General features: G+C 46.3%; 1 protein-coding gene and 1 pseudogene across 2 annotated transcripts in view; both read left to right on the top strand.

Annotated features, from left to right (window-relative positions):
• The window catches only part of TLN1 (talin 1), a 1,223,782-nt gene that overhangs the window by 797,049 nt on the left and 408,225 nt on the right, over positions 1-18,508 (top strand). For both annotated transcript variants that reach the window (XM_069626724.1, XM_069626725.1), the window contains 2 exons: positions 5,045-5,253; positions 18,033-18,152. In XM_069626724.1, the coding sequence (XP_069482825.1) occupies positions 5,045-5,253; positions 18,033-18,152 (329 nt within the window). The remainder of the gene's footprint in view (positions 1-5,044; positions 5,254-18,032; positions 18,153-18,508) is intronic.
• On the top strand, positions 613-1,029 carry LOC138511082 (histone H2B 1.2-like; annotated as a pseudogene).

The following is an 18,508-nucleotide window of genomic DNA, read 5'->3' as shown; positions in this document are numbered from 1 at the left end:
CTTAGCCTTGTTATGATTTAGTTGAACAAAAGCAAAGCAAATTGTTGGTGTAACATCTCTACAATAGATCCTCAGTGCCTGCCACCAATGTTAGGCAAGCTTTGGAGCAGTACCCTTTGGGTGCACTACAACAACCCTAACCACATAGCAATAGGAACCCAACCTTTGGTATAAGTCTCTACTGCAAAGGTTGGTGGCGTGTTGTGCAGCCAGGCTTATCTCAAGAGGGGTCAATGTGAGCTGTAGGGGAGTTGCACAGAGATTCACAGTGACAAGTATTCAATTAAACTCTTACACAGAAGGTTTCTTGATTAAACATTTATTCATTTATCGATCAGTTAGAGTAAGACTTCTTTGGAAGGGGCAATATAATGGTAACACTCAAATACACTAAAAATTCACTTGGTTTTTAAATCAGCAAATACCCATTTGGAATGGCATACAGACACTACCTGCACCCTCGATTGACTTCCATAGTTAAGGTGCTGTTGACATTAATATATCACTGTTGCATTTAGAATCAGATTTAGAAGTATGTCAAAAGAAAAGGGTTATTAGAAAACCTATTCCTCTCACTCTTCCAGAGAGTGAACATCGTTGCTGCCGACCTTGCCTGAGCCAGCCAAGTCCGCCTCAGCTCCCGAGAAAGGCTCAAAGAAAGCGCACTCAAAGCTGCCCACGAAGGACGGGAAGAAGCGCAAGAGGAGCAGTAAGGAGAGCTATGCTATATAAATCTACAAGGTGATGAAGCAGGTGCACCCCGACACCGGCATCTCCTCCAAGACAATGGGCATCATGAACTCCTTTGTCAATTGCATCTTTGAGCACATTGCTGGGGAAGCCTCCCGCCTGACACTCTACAACAAGCGGCATACCATTACCTCCAGGGAGATCCAGACCGCCGTGCTCCTCCTGCTGCCGGGTAAGCTGGCCCTGCATGCTGTGTCTGAAGGCACAAAGGCAGTCGCAAAGTACACCAGCGCCAGGTGCGGGCCGCCAGAGCCCTCTGGGCTCCAAGCTCCCTGCTAAAAAAACAGCCCAAACGCTCTTTTAAGAGCCACCAAAAAAAATGAGATCACACAAATATTCTGAAGCAGGTAAGTACTTTTGGTAACCATCAATGCAAACATAATTAACCCTTTCCTGGAAGGAAGGCAAAACACATAAGCAGAAGAGAGAAGTTATTCAGGGAGCCAGGCCAGCCAATGTTAAGTTAGCAAAAGTCCAGGTGAACTGAAGCACTTCTTGCAGGTAAGTAAAAGTCTTGCACAAAGTTTTAGCAAAGTAGGGTCATAAAATGATTACGTTTGTGAGGTAGAGAAGCTGGTAGCAACTCTACAGAAGCAACCGAGACAAGTGTCCAATGAGGACAAGCAAGGGGGCTCAACAAGAGGAAAGTTCGCTCAGACTTTACAGTACCTTTAGGTTGGAAAAACAAGTGCCGCAGGTGGCTTCTGCTCCTGTGCAGCTCTGCAGATCCTAGTGTTTCTGGGCCTCGGTCGTGGGGACAAGAGGGAGGAATTCTGGGGAGTCCTGCAATGCAATGGGAGGATCACAGACCGCCACCGGCAATCTTGAAACAAGTGGCACTTCGTTGTTTTAGCTCCTCACGTCTACCGCTAATAGGAACACTGCGGTTCCTGGCTGTCTGGATGGGCTTTCCTTGTATCTGGGGTCCCGCACTCTGTTGAGGGGGCTTGGGCTCGGTCAATCCTGCTTCCTGGGAGTCTGGAGGATCTTCCTGGAGTTCTTGGCAGCTTAAAAGCAACGCACACAATCTGGTGTTCCTCTCCCTGGCGATTCGGTTCCAGCAACAACTGCAGTGGAATTTCAACCATCTCCGAGAGGATGTCCAGGTGGCTTACTTTGTAGATGATGGGTCCCACCAACTCAAAGGGAGAAGTCGTCCTTGCAGGGTGTAAGGCAAAGTTTCAATACAGTACCCTCTGGGACCACTACAGACAACTATGACTACAGGTGTAAGCAAAACCAACCTTTGGTATAAGTCTGTATTACACCGTTTTGGTAGTGTGAGCAGACAGGCTTTTCTCAAGAGGGAATGTGAGCTTCAATGATGTTACACAGAGGGCTACAGCCACAGGTGTGCAAATAAACTATTCTACTCAAGTTTTCTTTGATAAATACTTATTAATGTATTTATCTGTCAGTTATGAACATTTAATAGGAGGCAATTATATAATACACACAAATATACTTCAATACTGTACACTCAAGTTTCTGAATCAGATGAGACCCTTTTGGGACGGCCCACAGACACAACCTACAACCACAGATCACTTTTAGTAGCAAGGGTGCTGGGGACATGAATATCTTACCGTTGGCATTCAGAATACTTTTCAAGAGGAGTAAAAGGCAAAGGTTCTTAGAACATAAAAGGTTACAATTAACTTTAGACAGTGTTGATATTTTGAGTTCACCAGAAGATTCAATTCAATAGGCTTTGCCAAAGTCAATGGGCTAAAGTCTTGGATAGGATAAAGCAGTTCTGGTAGTTAAACTAAAGTCTCTGCACACGTTCTTAGGGATTGATATCCAGGTGGCTTAGTGTTGAGTTCATTGGTCACACCAACTCAAAGGGAGAAGTTGTCATTGCATGGGCTTCTCCGTCGAGGTGAACCTGGAGATTCGGACCTGCAGCAGGGCTTCAGCGGGCAAACCAACGGTCCAGGAGTTGCAGCAGCCGTCCTCTTCAAGCTCGTTTTCGGTTCTTTCATTCCAGTGTTCGACTCTACTTTCCAAGCCAAGAGACTCACCTTTTATTCAGTTCTCTTCTCATTCCAGCATAGCTGCCACTCACCCAGCAGGGTGGCTGTCCTTGCCGGACAGTCGGCCAGCCAACACCACCGAGTGCATTTGGTTCCCCTAGGAGACTAAGCACAGGGAGTTTCGGGACCTCCCTCACTTCTGGTCTACCCCAGACACTCTTGAGCCAGAGGCGGGGTTCACTCCTGAAGCCCGCCAAAGGCAAATGAACAAAGAGAACAAACCTGGTTTGGCGCGCAGAGAAAAACTCGAAGGACCTTTCCACAAAGAAATGGTAAAAAAAAGACCAGGAACCGTTTTAACAAAGGCTTGGCTGCAATCTTGAAAAACATGACTCCCACGATTTAACATTACCGTAGCTGAGAACAGGTCGGGGTCAATCATGTTAGTTCATTGTAAAACCACTGCCACCAGCTATTCTGAGAGGAAAGGGTAACATTTTACTGTTACATGAGTAACTAGACGTGGGCGATACTAAGTAACCCCTCCAGCACTCTATTGTAACATAGGGTGTGCTGGGTCTAGAAATGTACAGGGCTAAGTGAAGTCAATTTCACTCCACTGTTCTGGGAAACAGTAGTTGATCCCAGAGAAGGTATTTAAACCTTGGGAACTCTAAAAGACTTGCCCTCTGCCACTGCACTGAAGGTGCTGTGTGACACAATGTAGATGATGATGCCTAGGGAGTTTGTCAGACTACATAACCAAAAGAAATAAACACAGAAAACAAATGGAAATAAAAGCACAAAGTCCCAAAGTTCAGCAATAGAATTGGGGGTTTCTACGGTAGAGAGGAATTAAAACATTTTTGAGAATTCTCCCCAACACTCTGCTACTCTGAACCTTTTACATTGTCTCCCTGCCTTTTACGCCCTAAGCCTAGTTAATGGTGGCCCAGTGTCCCCTCTGAACATTGTGAGACTCTCATAAAATAGGTATGGACTCTTAGGACAAGCTGGAACAAAGCTATCAGAGGTTTTAAGAGTTTGTATATATTTGCATATATTTTTCAGTTGGTTTTTCTATGTGATTTGTTACTGAAAAAGCTATTCTAGTGTGACTACATCTGTGATTCATTCTCCAAAGAATATTGCAGGTCGATTGTTTTATTGTGTTGTACTTACTTGACTTGAAAGTTACAACAGTGTTCCTTAGTATACATATTAAATAACTCATTTTTATATATATAACTTCTAAGTGTATCAGCGTTTTCTTGGACTAAGTGTATGCTCTTGAGTTCTTTGTACTTCACTACAGCCACCCCTTCCCCTTAGACTAAGCCTGGCTGCTCGCCATTCTACCAAACCCTTGTATGGTTCAGGCTAAACCTAACTAGTCTAATGCTGTTCACCCAAAATGGGCTGTCCTAAGTGCTGCTTCAGGCAGTACTTGTGAAAAAAAACCTGAATCCCTGTGTTTCAATGGTTAATTAATCAAATGCTTTCTTATATACATTTCCCCATTAGGGAGACCATCTGTTTTATAGTAACAAAAGTGACTTGTGACAGAAATAATAGATGACTAGGAGGCCAGGTGCTGGGGCACAGCCTAGTAGTAGTAGTAGTAGTAGTAAGGATCCCGTTTCCCAGAAACCACAGATGGCACAGGTGAATCCGAAGAGAGGGTTTCTCAATCCTCTGTTATTACCTTTGAGTTTGCTGTTCTTTATGATCTGGGAAAAGAGGAGCCAAGGCTCAAATAAATGGAGATCAAAAATAACATAGCAAAGATGAAGATAAGATTGAGAAAGAGAAGGACCAAGCATTCCAGCTGGAGCTGGCAAGGCTGAATAGGTCTTCAGGACAAATAAAATGATAGGATACACTGCCACTAGTCTGTCAGGGACGAGTATCAAAAACGGTGTTAAGTGTATTACGTAAAAAGCAATGGGCGACAGTCGCGCTGCGCAAGTAATCTTTTGGGAGGTGGTAGTGCTACATTAAAGGGTAGAAATAATGGACAGGTTTCCCCTGTATTGGGCACACTTTGGGGCCGACTAGTACTTGTCTGAAAAATGTAAGTCCCAAAGAACAAAAGGGCAAGGGGAAAAGTCCTTTGCTTTCCAAAAACTAGGGGAAAATCCAAAGGCTCAACCGATATGGTATGGCTCACATGGAGGCTACAAAGCATCATAAAGGATAATGTTTCATAACACATCCAATCTATTCAGTCAACGTGCGTTAAATGGGTGTTGGTAATTTGCATGTTTGCGTAGAGAACAGGCTTCCTCATAACCACATATGTTTTCTTGGATTCTCAGGTATTGCTGCTCGAGATGTGGCTCAGGCGTTACGATCTCTGAGCCAAGCGGCCCGTGGCGTGGCAGCAAGCACCTCTGATCCACAAGTGCAGAACGCAATGTTGGAGTGTGCCAATGACGTAATGGACAAAGCTGGAAACCTAATCGAAGAAGCCAGAAAAGCTGTGGCTAAGCCAGGGGACCCGGAGAGTAATCAACGTCTGGCCCAGGTAAGAGGCTATACATTCTCACTTTCCACTCAGACTGCCTGGGCACCAAGGTATGCCCTCACTCCCCAGATGAGTATATAGATATTAGTAACCTCTATTTTCTATTCTCTCAATGGCTGTTAATGCACACCTTCTCTGTTTAATCTCCGTCTGTGACTTTCTAAGCTGGTCCTTCACTATCCATGTCAGCAACTAAGGAGGTTATGGCGTTCTGTCTTCCAGACATGCTGCCCGATTTGATCTCCTTCCTTTCACACCCTGTTATTACTGTTGCTATGTGATCCCCAATCCTCCTTTTGCTATTCTGTTAGGGAGAATTCTCAGAAATGTGCCAATTCCCTTCTACCTCAGAGACTCCCGGGTCTTTTGTTGGGCTTCTTATCTCTTGTATTTTTTATGTGATTCATTTTCTGTATTTCTTTTGACTTTGGAGTCTGACAAACTCCATAGGCATCATCTTTACATTGTCACACAGCACCTTCAGTGCAGTGACATAGGGAAGTCTTAGATTTCCCAAAGGTTTAGATACCTTCTCTTGGCTAAACTGTTTCCCGGAGCAGTGAAGTGAAATTTAGTTTATTTACATTATTTTACTTTCTAGACCGAGCACACACTATCTTACCATAGGGTGCTGGAGGGGTTACTTAGAATCCCTGTTGTCTAGTTTCTCATGTAAAAGTTTTGTTAACCTTTCTACAATTAATTGCTGGTGGCAGTGGTTTACTTTATACTACCATTGTGTGTTTTTACCGCGGGCTGCGTTCACAGCCACGGTAAGGCACCCATGGGTGCCCATTTTGCCAAAATGGCCCGGTCTTCTTTATTCGCCATTTCTTGTCGGAAAGGTCCTTCTTGAGATTTACTCTGCACGCCAAACCAGGTTTGGTCCCTTTGTTTGTTTCGTCTTTGGCGGGATTCACGAGTGAAGCCCGCCTCTGGCTCTAGGGTGTCTGGCGGGGACAGGAAGCGAGGGAGGTGCCCAAAGTACTCCTAGTTGTTTGGCCGGCCGGTAGTCTGGCAAGTACAGCTCCCCTGCCCCCCTTCCTGGATGACTGACAGCTAGGCTGGAATGAATGGGAGAAACATGCATAAAAGGCGGGGCTTTTTTTCTTGGAAGGCAGAGACGACCACTGACGAAGGAAGCCAAAGAAGAACTTAAAAGACGCCTGCTGCAACTCCTGGACCGTTGGTTTGACCGGTGAAGCCCTGCAGCTGTGCTGAAGCTCCAAATTCGCCTCAACTAGAGAAGCCCTGCAAGGACGACTTCTCCCTTTGAGTTGGTGGGACCAATCAACTCCAAAGTAAGCCACCTGGACATCCTCTCGAAGCTAGGTGCATTTCTACTGCAGTCGCTGCTGGAAACCGTAGAGCCAGGGAGAGGAACACAAGTTCGTGTGCATTGCTTTTAAGTTGGCCAAGAGCTCCAGGAAGATTCTCCGGACTCCCAGGAAGCAGGACTGACCGAGCCTAAGGCACCTCAACAGAGTGCGGGACCCCAGATGCAAGGAAAGCCCATCTTGACAGCCAAGAGTCAGCAGTGTTGCTATTTGCTTAGACGAGAGGATCTGAAACCGTGAAGTGCCACTGAATAGAAGTTGGTCCTTTTCCGTCGCCGACCGTCCCCTTGCAGTACAGGAGTCCTCCAGACGTCCTCCCTCTTGTCCCCACGACTGAGGCCCAGGAACACGGGATCTGCAGTGCTGCACTGGAACAGAAGCCAGCCAAAGGTACTGTACAGTCTAAGAACTTACCTCTTGTTGTGTAACCTCACTTGTTCTCGGTTGAGACTCGTCTTGGTTGCTTATATAGAATTGCTATCAGCTTCTTTACCTCACAAGCCTAATCAGCTTGTGGTCCTACCTTGATTTCTTCTTTTCTACAAAGACTTCTAAAAACATTGCAAGACTTTTACTTGCCTGCAAGAATTGCTTCAGCTCACCTTGACTTTTGTCCAATTGACTTTGGCCTGGCTCCCTGAATAACTCTTTCCCTCCGACTCTGTGTATAGCCCTCCTTCCAGGAAGGGGTTAACTTGCTTTGCATTGGGGGGTTACCAAAAGTACTTACCTTCTTCAGAATATTTGTGAGACCTTGTTTTATTCTAATAATCTGTTTCTTGAACATACTCCTAATTATTGCCTTAAATGCAACAGTGACATATAAATGTCCACAGTGTCCTAACTATTGAAGTCACCTGCGGGTGTAGGACGTGTCTGTGTGCCATCCCCAATGGGTGTTTACTGATTTAGGGAAACTCAGTGTGTATTTTGGAGTGTATTTGTGTGTTACTATTATATTGCCCCTTCTGAGGAAGACTTACTCAAACTGACTGTTAAATTAATTATTGTTTAATCAAGAAACCTTGTGTGTCAGAGTTTATTTGAATACTTGTCACTGTGAATCTCTGTGTAACTGCCCTCCAGCTCACATGGACTCCTCTTGAGATGAGCCTGGCTGCTCAACACGCTACCAACCTGTGTAGTACCTACCTCTGCCAAAGGTTGGGTTCCTATTGCCAGGAGATCAGGGTTGTTGTAGTGTACCCTTTGGGTTCCTAACACTGAGGTACAAGGGCAGGCTGTGGAAGAGGGTGGCTCCCTTCTGGAGACTCCTCTGACTCTTCTTGCTGTTTGGAGTTTAACTCTAAACTAGCATCCTCATTATCGTCCATATCATTTTGGTTAGTAGCTGTTATAGGCCTACTGCCCATACATTGGTGATTTAATAACCTTGTAATTCACATTTTCATCCTTATCTCAAGAGGGGTCAATGTGAGCTGTAGGTTTGTAACGTAGACAAGTATCCAAATAAACACTTATACTCAAGGTATCTTGATTAAACAAATATTTGTCAGTTTGAATAAGCCTTCTTTAGAAGGGAGCAAAATATGTAACACAAAAAATATACTTAAAAAATACACTCAGTTTCAATAAATCAGTAGATACACATTTTGGATGACCCACAGACAATTCTTACACCCTGAGGTGACTTAAATAACTAGGACACTGTGGACATTGATATATTACTGGCACATTTAGAGCAATACTGAGTTTGGCGTCTAAAGGAAATAGTTGGGGAACTAAACAATGGTTATCAAATATTATTAAGCAGGTAAATACATTTGAAACCCCCCACCTCAGAGGGTATAACAGTCATTCAGGGAGCCAGGACAGCCAATGTTAATTGAACAAAGTCTAGGGGAGCTGAAGCCTTCTTGAAGTAAAGTCTTGCACAATTTTTTAGCAGTCTTTGTAGAAAATGAAATCGCTGTTGGGCCACAATCTGGGATGCAAGCAACTCAGCAACCAAGACAAGTCTCAACTGAGCTAGCAAGGCTACACAAGGACTAGGTACCTTAGATCTGAAGACATTGGTTCCTGCTGGCTTCTGTTCCTGTGTAGGTCTGCAGATCCTTTTGTTCATGGACCTCAGTCGTGGGGACAAGAGGGAGGACGTCTGGGGACTCCTGCACTTCGAATTGAAGGTCAGCGGCAGCAATGGGCAAACTTCAGATCAGCATCACTTTGCGGTTTCATCTTCTCGCGAATAGCACCACTGTGGTTCTCGGACACTTGGTAGACTTTTCTTGCTTCTGGTGTCCAGCACTCTGTTGTGGCTCAGGCTTGGTCAGTCCTGCTTCATGGGAGTAAGGAGGACCTTCCTGGAGCTCGGTTCCCGATTTAAAAACTATACTCTATTTTGGTGTTGCTCTCCTTGGCACTCTGTTCCTGCAGCAGCAAATGGAAGTACAGCCCGCTTCAAGAGGATTTCCAGATGAGTTCATCTTGGGGTCGATTGGTCCCACCAACTCGAGGGGAGAAGTCCTCCTTTGCAGGGCTTCTATAGTCGAGGCCAATTCGGAGCTTCAGCACTGCAGCAGGGCTTCACTAGGCAAACCAATGGTCCAGGAGCATCTCTTCAAAGTTCTTGTTCGGATTCCTTCGTCCAGTGGTCGACTCTGCATTCTGTCTGAAAGACCTCGCCTTTTATGCAGGTTTCTACCATTCATTCGCAGCTTAGCTGTCAGTCGCACAGCAGGGTGGCTGTCCTCCAAGGACAGCCAGCCAGCCAATCACCTTTGGGTGCATTCCTGTAACCGGGGAAATTAAGCACAGGTAGTTTTGGGAACCTCCCTCGCTTCCTGCCCTGCCAGACATGCTGGAGCCAGAGGCGGGCTTCACCATTGAATCCTGCCAATGGCCAAACAGACGAAGGGACCAAACCTGGATTCACGCGCAGAGTAAATCTCGAAGGACCGTTCCAACAACAAAAGGCAAAAAAAAAGACTGGCCATTTTGACAAAAGGTGCACCCATGGGTGCTTTACTGCAGCTGCCATTGAAGCCCGCGGTAGAAACACACAATGGTAAGAAAAAGTAAACCACAACATTAATGGTAGAAAGGCTAACATAAAAGTGTAACATGAGAAACTAGACAAAGGGATACTAAGTAACCCCTCTAGCACCTATTGTAAGATAGTGTGTGCTGGGTCTAGAAAGTTACACATGTAAGTAAAGTCAATTTCACTTCACTGCTCTTGGAAACAGTAGTTTAACCAAGAGAAGGTATTTAAAACTTTGGAAAATATGAAAGACTTTCCTGTGCCACTGCACTGAAGGTGCTGTGTGTCACAATATATTTGTATTTGTATTTTATTGATTTATAAAGCGCCTTACGCCAAAGCGCTGTACAAAGAACATGATAAATAAAACATGAACGATAAACTGTTGAAGCATAACAATATGAATCAAACAACAAAACAAAGGAAAGAGCAATTAACTGAAAGGGGAGGGGGGAAAGGAGAAGGGACTGGTTGGGGTGGAGTGAAGGAGGGCAAGAGGGGGAAAGGGAGGAAGGAAAAGGGGGGGTAGAGGAGGGGAGGGAGAGAGTCAGGGAAAGAGAAGGGGGAAGTAGAAGGGTGTAGGGGGGATTCAAGGAGGAGGATGGAGAAGAAGAGATTTCAGGGAAGTGCGGAATGAAGGGAAGGTGGGGGAAGAACAGATGGCAAGAGGAAGGGAGTTCCAGTGTAAAGGAGCTAAGAGCTGGAAGGAGCGAAAACTGGAGGCGGCACAGGGAGGAGGAGGTGAAGTGAGAAGTAAATGGTCAGCTGATCGGAGGGAACGGGAGGGAGAGTAGAAGGAGAGACGGGAGGAGAGATGGGGGGGGGGGCAAGACCATGAAGACAATGTAAAAAGATACCGATGTTTCAGTCTTCAAAACCAAAGGAAACAGAGTTCAAATCAAAGAAAAATACATGAGTGGGATAAAAATGAAAAGTCCAGCAAAAGAGCTGGGGTCTCTAAGATCGCCGCCCAGACAGGCCCCCACTAGCCCCCACCAGCACCCCTGTGCTGCCCACCCTTCCAAGAGCGCCTTTCCACCGCCCTGCCGCCCACCCCTCACCCAGAAGCGGCCCGGGTCGTGCTCCTGCAGCCGCGCCGACATCAAAACAAAAAAAAAAGAAAACAAAATGTCGGGCGCGATGCGGCGCCAGAGCGAGGCTCAGCGTCCTGGTTGCTAAGCAACCGTGCTTAATAGCACCCAACATCCGCCGGCAGGCGGAAGAGCCGGCCACCTTCAAAGGCCATTCTAAGGCCCTGGTTGCCCCTGTTCGCCGTGCTCGGCGCGTGGCGAGTTGCCCAGGATATCCTTAAACGAACTCTGCCTCATCATGGACAAAAACCCGCTGTAAGTACCACTATGCCATTCTAAGCTGCTCTATAGAGCATACATATGCGCATTCAAATGTACGCAGCTCCTTAGCGTGACTCTCGTTCCTGTACGTCTGATTCAGGCCCCACTCCTAGCCGCTGCCCAGGAATATTAGTGAATTGCTGCTATGTGCCTGTGCCCCACACTGTTAGTGAATTGCTGCTATGTGCCTAACTCCTGTGCCCCACCCTGCTAGTGAATTGCTGCATTGTGCCTGTGCCCCACACTGTTAGTGAATTTCTGCATTGTGCCTGTGCCCCACACTGTTAGTGAATTGCTGCTATGTGCCTGTGCCCCACACTGTTAGTGAATTGCTGCTATGTGCCTGTGCCCCACACTGTTAGTGAATTGCTGCTATGTGCCTGTGCCCCACACTGTTAGTGAATTGCTGCTATGTGCCTAACTCCTGTGCCCCACACTGCTAGTGAATTGCTGCATTGTGCCTGTGCCCCACACTGTTAGTGAATTGCTGCTATGTGCCTGTGCCCACACTGCTAGTAAACAGGGCCCAAACCTCTGTTACCTGACTTCCACACTGTGCCTTACCTAACTGCACCTACAGATGACTGCTACCCTATTCTCACCCATCCTGGCCAATACCACACCCCCACCATCCGCAGTCATCGCCCCTACGCCTTTCCTCCCATCTTTTTTCACCAAACCTACAGAACACAAACCCAACCAACCCTCAACGCACCCCAGAACCACAAACTCTAGAAATCAAAAACTAGGCCTCCGCTCCAGACACTCACAGCAAACCCCTCTAAGCAAAATTGAAAACAAAATATCCCCTGAACACAAGAAACTGTCCACTCCCAAGAAGGCAGCCAAAAAGCCCAATACCACTCCCACACCTCGCCCAGACCTACAGTGTGCATTAATTAATGCCAGATCCCTCCCCGCCCACGAAATCCATGACCTTCTCACCAACCTTGACATTCTTGCCATCACCGAAACCTGGCTACACAACGCCGCCGGCCCAGCCATCTCACTAGCCATTCCACCAGGATACGCCATCCTCAGACAGGACAGAACATCATCTACAGGTGGAGGAGTGGCACTCCTAGTCAAAGACCACCTTGAATTAAGACGAACTCCCTCCAAACTAGGGGATAACATCGACTTTCTATCTGCCAAGATCGCACAACACCACCATCACTCTCAATCTAATATATCGCCCACCAGGCCCTTTACTGGACTTCCAAGACAACCTCACACACCTGCTAGGTGAAAACCTTAAAACCACTACCAAAACCATTCTCCTAGGAGACCTCAACTTGGGGCTCCACGACCAGAAAGATAAACCATCCACTAAGCTAGCACAAGCTCTCCAAGAAATGGGCTTTGTACAAAGAGTTCTCCAACCTACCCACAGTAAAGGGCGCACTCTTGACTGGGTAGTTGACCACAACTGCGGCATCGACATCAGCTCCACCACGCCCACGCCATGGTCCGACCACTTTCTCATTCACTTCTTCATCCCCGTACCTATCAACTCGGTAAAACAACTCTCACCTGCACCCCCAGCCATGGCCAGGAGCGCCAAGAACCTCACCAAAGAAAGCATCACACCCTACCTAGTTACTCTCACGAACAACCTCCCTGCCTCATTTGACCCAGCTGCACTGGCAGATATCTACAAAACCACCATTAGCACTGCCATTGACATCATCGCCCCCCTACAAAAGAAAAAATCCAAAAACTCCAAACACTCCAATATGTGGTTCTCAGCAGAACTAAAAGAACTACGAACTAAAAAACGCAAAGCCCTCAACGTATGGAAAAAAGCACCCAATGCCTCCACACTATCGTCCTACAAATCACTGGCCACCCAATACAAAAAAAGCATCATAGCAGCCAAATCTGCATCATATAATGAAAGAATCTCCAATGCCACCTCAGAATCCAAGAGCTCTTCGCCATCTTCAAGGAACTCTCCACACCAGCCACTAAGTCACAAGAGATTGTCAAGGACCAAGCCTGGTGTAACACCATACAATCCGCCCTTCTAAAAAAAATCGAACTCCTCCAAGCCAAAATCTTAAACCATCACAAAAATCTCACTCAGCAAATCTTAGCTGCATCCCCTAAGGAAACAGTGATTGAGAACAAAAAGATAAGTCACATCACACCCTTTAAATTTAGAGAAGTCTCAGAAAAAGAGGTAATCGATATTGTTAACAGAATCAAACCCTCCAACTGCAAAGGTGACGCCTGCCCCGCCAAACTAGTCAAAGACTGTGTTGAGACACTAGCACCATTCCTCAAATCCTTCATTAATGCATCCTTCAACTCTAACTCAGTCCCAACCAGCCAAGAAGCCTGGGTGCGCCCCCTTCTCAAGAAACCCACTCTAGATCCAGAAAACGCCAACAACTATAGACCCATTACAACAGTTCCCTTCCTGCTCAAGATCCTCGACAAAGTCGCCTACTCACAAATACAGCACTACCTCGAAGAAAATCGCATCTTAGGCAAAAGGCAATCGGGCTTCCGCCCGGGGCATCGGACCGAATCGGCCCTTCTAGACCTTAAAATTCAACTTAATGACATCATGGACAAAGGCAAACCGGCTCTCCTCCTACTATTAGACCTATCTGCTGCCTTCGACCTGGTCAATCATGACATTCTAGGCACACAACTTAAAAATGAAGCTCACTTCTCGCCGGAAGCCGTCTCCTGGGTCAAATCCTTCCTCGAGGGTCGACTTATGAAAGTCTTTTCTGAATCTGCAAACGCTACCCCAACCACCATCCACTTTGGCGTCCCACAAGGATCCTGCACTGCACCCACCCTATACAACATTTTCACCCTCCCTCTGTTCAATGACCTCGGCCATCACCACATAGCTTACACCAACTATGCTGATGACACACAAGTCCTGCTCCCCCTTACTGGCTTATATGAACAAGACGCCGCAGCACTAACTAAAATATACACAGCCATTCAAACCTGGATGGCAGCCAACGGACTCTGCCTTAACGGGGACAAAACAGAGATCCTACTAGTTGGCACCAAAGAAACACTAAATAAACTCCCGCCTTTATACAAATCCTTTAACGTCGATAACTGCACCATCACAGTCTCCACTGCGGTAAAAACGGTAGGAGTATACCTCGACTCCACTCTCTCCATGACACGGCAAGTCAATGCCGTAGCCTCCTCTGCTGCACTAACCACTAAGATAATCAACGCCGTTAAACCCTTCCTATCCCCTAAAAACTGCCTGAATGTAGCCAGAGCCACAGTAGGTACCAAATTGGACTACTGCAACGCCCTCTTCCTGGGCACATCTGCACAAAACATTAAAAAAATGCAAGTCACACAAAACAATGCTCTAAGAGCAGCCCTAAGCATTCCAAAAAGGGAGCACATCTCCCAAGCCAGAAAAGAAGCACACTGGCTACCTATAAAAGAACGCATACTATTGAAATCCATGGCCATCACACACAGATGCCTCTCTGCCAATGCCCCACCCTATCTTTCTGAAAGGATCACCCTCCATACCTCCACTAGACCTACCAGGTCACACCTGACCAACCAGACCTATGTATCCACTTTCAAAAGAAGCAAAGCCGGAGGGTCCAGCTTCCAACACCTAGCACCCAAAAATTGCGAAAACTCATACCATGCCTTCCGTAGACTACTCAAAACCACGCTGTTCCACTAACCCCGCCTCACCTGTATTCTCACCACTGTAATTATGGAAATAACAGCAAATGTATGAAAAAACGCGTGTATGCTAATCTGTATATCTGTATATTCACCATGTATGCCTGTAACAAGTAAGACTTCTTAGCGCCACAATGCCCCCGGGCAGATGTGCGCTCTACAAATCCAAATAAATAAATAAATAAAATAAATAAAGGTAGAAGGGAATTAGCACATTTCTGAGAATTCTCCTTAACACTTGCACAAAGTTAGAGGTTCAATAAAATCACTATAGGACCACAAGCTGTAAACTTGTGCGAAGGGAGATGGCATCACCTCGAAAAGAAGGTAAGCCAATGCATTTCCCAAGTGCGGAAAGCGCAGCTACAGGCAGTGAGTTAAATACCCCAAGCCTAAACAGTAACTCTGGTTAGAAAGAGTGATCCAGTTGGATTCTGTCTTGCTACAGCGGTGCAGACCCTTGTTCCTGAGCCTCAGTCGTGGGGACAAGAGGGTGGACGTCTGGATTGCTGCTGCAGTGGTACTTGGGAGGTCCTCGGCAGCTACAGGCTCTTCAGTTCAGCCGCACTTAGTAGTTTCAGCTCTTGGCAAACAGCACTGATGCAGATCACGGATACCGGTTTGACTTCATGCACTCTGGTGAAGGGACTCTGGATCTGGAGGTCCTGCTTTTGGAGGGTACTTAGGAGGCACCTGGAGCTTCTAGCCGGATTCGTCATGGCTGCAGACGTTTCTCTCGACTATGAACACTCGACTCTTGACATTGAGCTACCAAAGCAACAGAGGCACAGAAAATCGGAGATAGTTGTCCAGTGTAGTTCGTCTCAGGGTTAGTTGGTCCCACTAACCCAAGTGGAGAAGTCATTCTGTCCAGAGCTTCTCTGTCGAGGTGAAAACGGAGTTCAGCAAGGCTTCACCTGGCAATTCAGAGGTTCAGGAGGTTGCAGCAAGCTTCGTTCACTGTTTCTTCGTTCACTGTTTCTTCGTTCACTGTTTCTTCGTTCACTGTTTCTTCGTTCACTGTTTCTTCGTTCACTGTTTCTTCGTTCACTGTTTCTTCGTTCACTGTTTCTTCGTTCACTGTTTCTTCGTTCACTGTTTCTTCGTTCACTGTTTCTTCGTTCACTGTTTCTTCGTTCACTGTTTCTTCGTTCACTGTTTCTTCGTTCACTGTTTCTTCGTCCGGTGTTTACCCCAGTGGTCGACTCTGCCTGCAATCCCAAAAACCTCGCCTTTTAAGCAGGTTTCTTCGATTTATGCGCAGCCCAGGCTTTCAGTCGCACAGCCAGCCAGCCAATCAGGACTAGTTACATTCAGGCATTCCTAGAGACAAAGGACGGGAGTTTCAGCACTCTCCCTCGCATCCTATCCTTCCAGACACACTGGAGCCAGGGGCAGGCTACAGGGCTGAAGCCCGCCAAAGGCAAGACAAAGGGCTCAAACCTGTCTCAACGCACAGAGTAAAACCCAAGAAAGACCTTGCTAACAATATGGTGAAAAAAAGACAGCCGGGCCATTTTGACAAAATGGTCACTCATGGGTGCTGTACTCCAGCTGAGGGTTCAGCCTGCGGTAGAAAAATACAATAGTAGGAAAAAGTAAACCACTGCAACCAGCCATTTAAAGTAGTGCGGGTAACATAAAAAGGTTACATGAGAATGTAGGATAAGGGGCTCCTAGGTAAACACCAGCACTCGACATACGATTGTGTGTGCTGGACCTACAAAGAGAAAAGGTAATTAAAGTCAATTTCACTTTACTGTTCTTGAACTGTAGTTCACCCAAGAAAAAGGTATTTAAACATGAGAAATGTAAAGGATTTCTCAGTGACATCGCACTGAATGTGCTGTGTCGCCATACAAAAAGCAGATGCCTATGGAGTTCGTCAGACACCGAAAACGGTGAAAACGCGACATCCAAATCAGGTAAAAACACATGAGTGAGGAAAAGGTCCCACTCACTCTCAGGAGTTAAAATTAAAAAGTCCTAAGTCCAGCAAACGAGCTGAGGGTCTATAAGGTGGGAGGAATTTAGCACTAAAATGAAAATTCTCTCTAACAGTAACCAGAGCCTACTGTTACTCTTCCTCCAATCGACCTGGGGATACCAAAACAGACAACCCTGACTCGGAGCCTGGTGAGATCCACTAGGCCGAAGAAGACCTGCTTTTTGAACCATCCCACGTCAATCTGCTACCTTGCGGGGCTGAAGGGTCCAAGTCCAAAAAGTCCCCTCATCCGAGTGCTAGACCTTGCAAATGACGTGATCCAACCGGTGATATTCTGTCTCCTTATGCGCTACTGAAAAAGGTGCCAAATCCACAGCAACATCCAGCCGCAAGGAAAATCTTGCATGGAGCCTTCTACCGAGATCCCTGCTGCAAAGGTCCTTCTAAAGTCTTGTCTTCTACACAAAGGAATCCATCGACCAGGTTTTTGGCTATATTTCCAGAAATATTCCCGCTGCAACACTTTGCTGAGGTACTGTGTTGGCTGGGGTATTTAATTACCTTCAGTCTCTTGTGATTCCTGTGTATCCTATGGGAGCTACTGTGATTGGGTGGTCTCTCAAGTTCACACAGGCCCACAGCTGGAATCCCCCGAGGGTGTCTTCTCTGAAGTCACTGGACACCAACTAACTTTCAAAGTGAACTACTTACTTGTTTGCCCAGTCTTCCTCAGGAACTCTGACTTTGTCTGCAGCCGAGCCCTAGCACATCCTGCCTCCAGCTGTCTCCTAGACCACTAGGGTCCCTCTTCTGCCTCTGAGAGAACTCTAGAACTACTGTTAGGTGTTCCAAATTAGGTTATATGCTTTGGTGTGTGTACCTGCAAACATAGTGTTTTTCTACAATGTTTTTATGGTCTGTGATGGTACTTATTTCCCCACAAGATTTATCTGGGCCTACTTGTATTTAATAAATCCTTTATTTTTACAATAAAAGTGTTTCAGTGTTTCTTTGGATCATTTGCATTACAATTTCATTTGTACTGATTCTACAGCCCTCTCTCCCTCCTAAAATACGCCTGACTGCTCGGTCTTCTCTACCATGTACTCAGGTGTACAGCCTCATACTAAGAGTGAAGTCTTGTACTGTCTCAGTTGTATGATTTTACTAAGTCCTTAGTTGGATTTCAGAAACAGTTTCCCAGCCTTATTTCTAAGACCCTTCTGCCACATGGGTCTTCCTGATTATTAGTGAAGGCACCTTTTCAGCTTGCCCTCCTTCCGCCTGCATTTCCTCACTACTGAAGTCCTTAAGTAATTGCTGCATAAAGAGAAACAAAGCCAGGTCTTTTTTCAGGCATATACCCTTTTTTTCAAATTAGTTTTTTCCATCACTGTTGTGTACCTTAACCCAACTGTTTTCTAATGGTCCACAATTTCGATGTTTAGGTTGGTAAAGCTGTGTCCCAGGCTCTCAATCGATGTGTAAACTGCCTGCCTGGACAGCGAGATGTCGACGCTGCCATACGCACTGTAGCGGATGCCAGCAAGCGGTTGCTTGCAGATTCGGTGAGTTAAGCTTTTTTGAAAGTCTAGTTTTATTTTCTTTTGTGCAAGTTTACACTTGTTTTGCTGTACATGCGCCTCTTGTTTGTTGAAAAGGTCGTAGCTTAACTTTGCCATAGTGTTGTCTGGCCACTGAAACTGTTGCGTGTGTGGGGTGTTCCTCCTCTGTTTGGCTGTTTTTTATTGCACCTCTATGGTTTGATGACACCTGTGCTTGCGTGACTGATCATGTGGTGCTTTGACCACGTTCTGTAGCATGTCCTGGAACACTTTGTTGGTACCTTCCGTGCCACTTGGACACTTTAGGGTGACAGTGCTATTTAGTTGACTCTGCGGCATATATGTTTGTCACGATAGTT

Source organism: Ambystoma mexicanum, chromosome 6p, assembly GCF_040938575.1.
Source record: "Ambystoma mexicanum isolate Mex_15411 chromosome 6p, UKY_AmexF1_1, whole genome shotgun sequence".
Taxonomy (NCBI): Eukaryota; Metazoa; Chordata; class Amphibia; order Caudata; family Ambystomatidae; genus Ambystoma; species Ambystoma mexicanum.
Note: the sequence above shows the minus strand (reverse complement) of the source record. Positions and strands in the feature narration are given on the sequence as shown.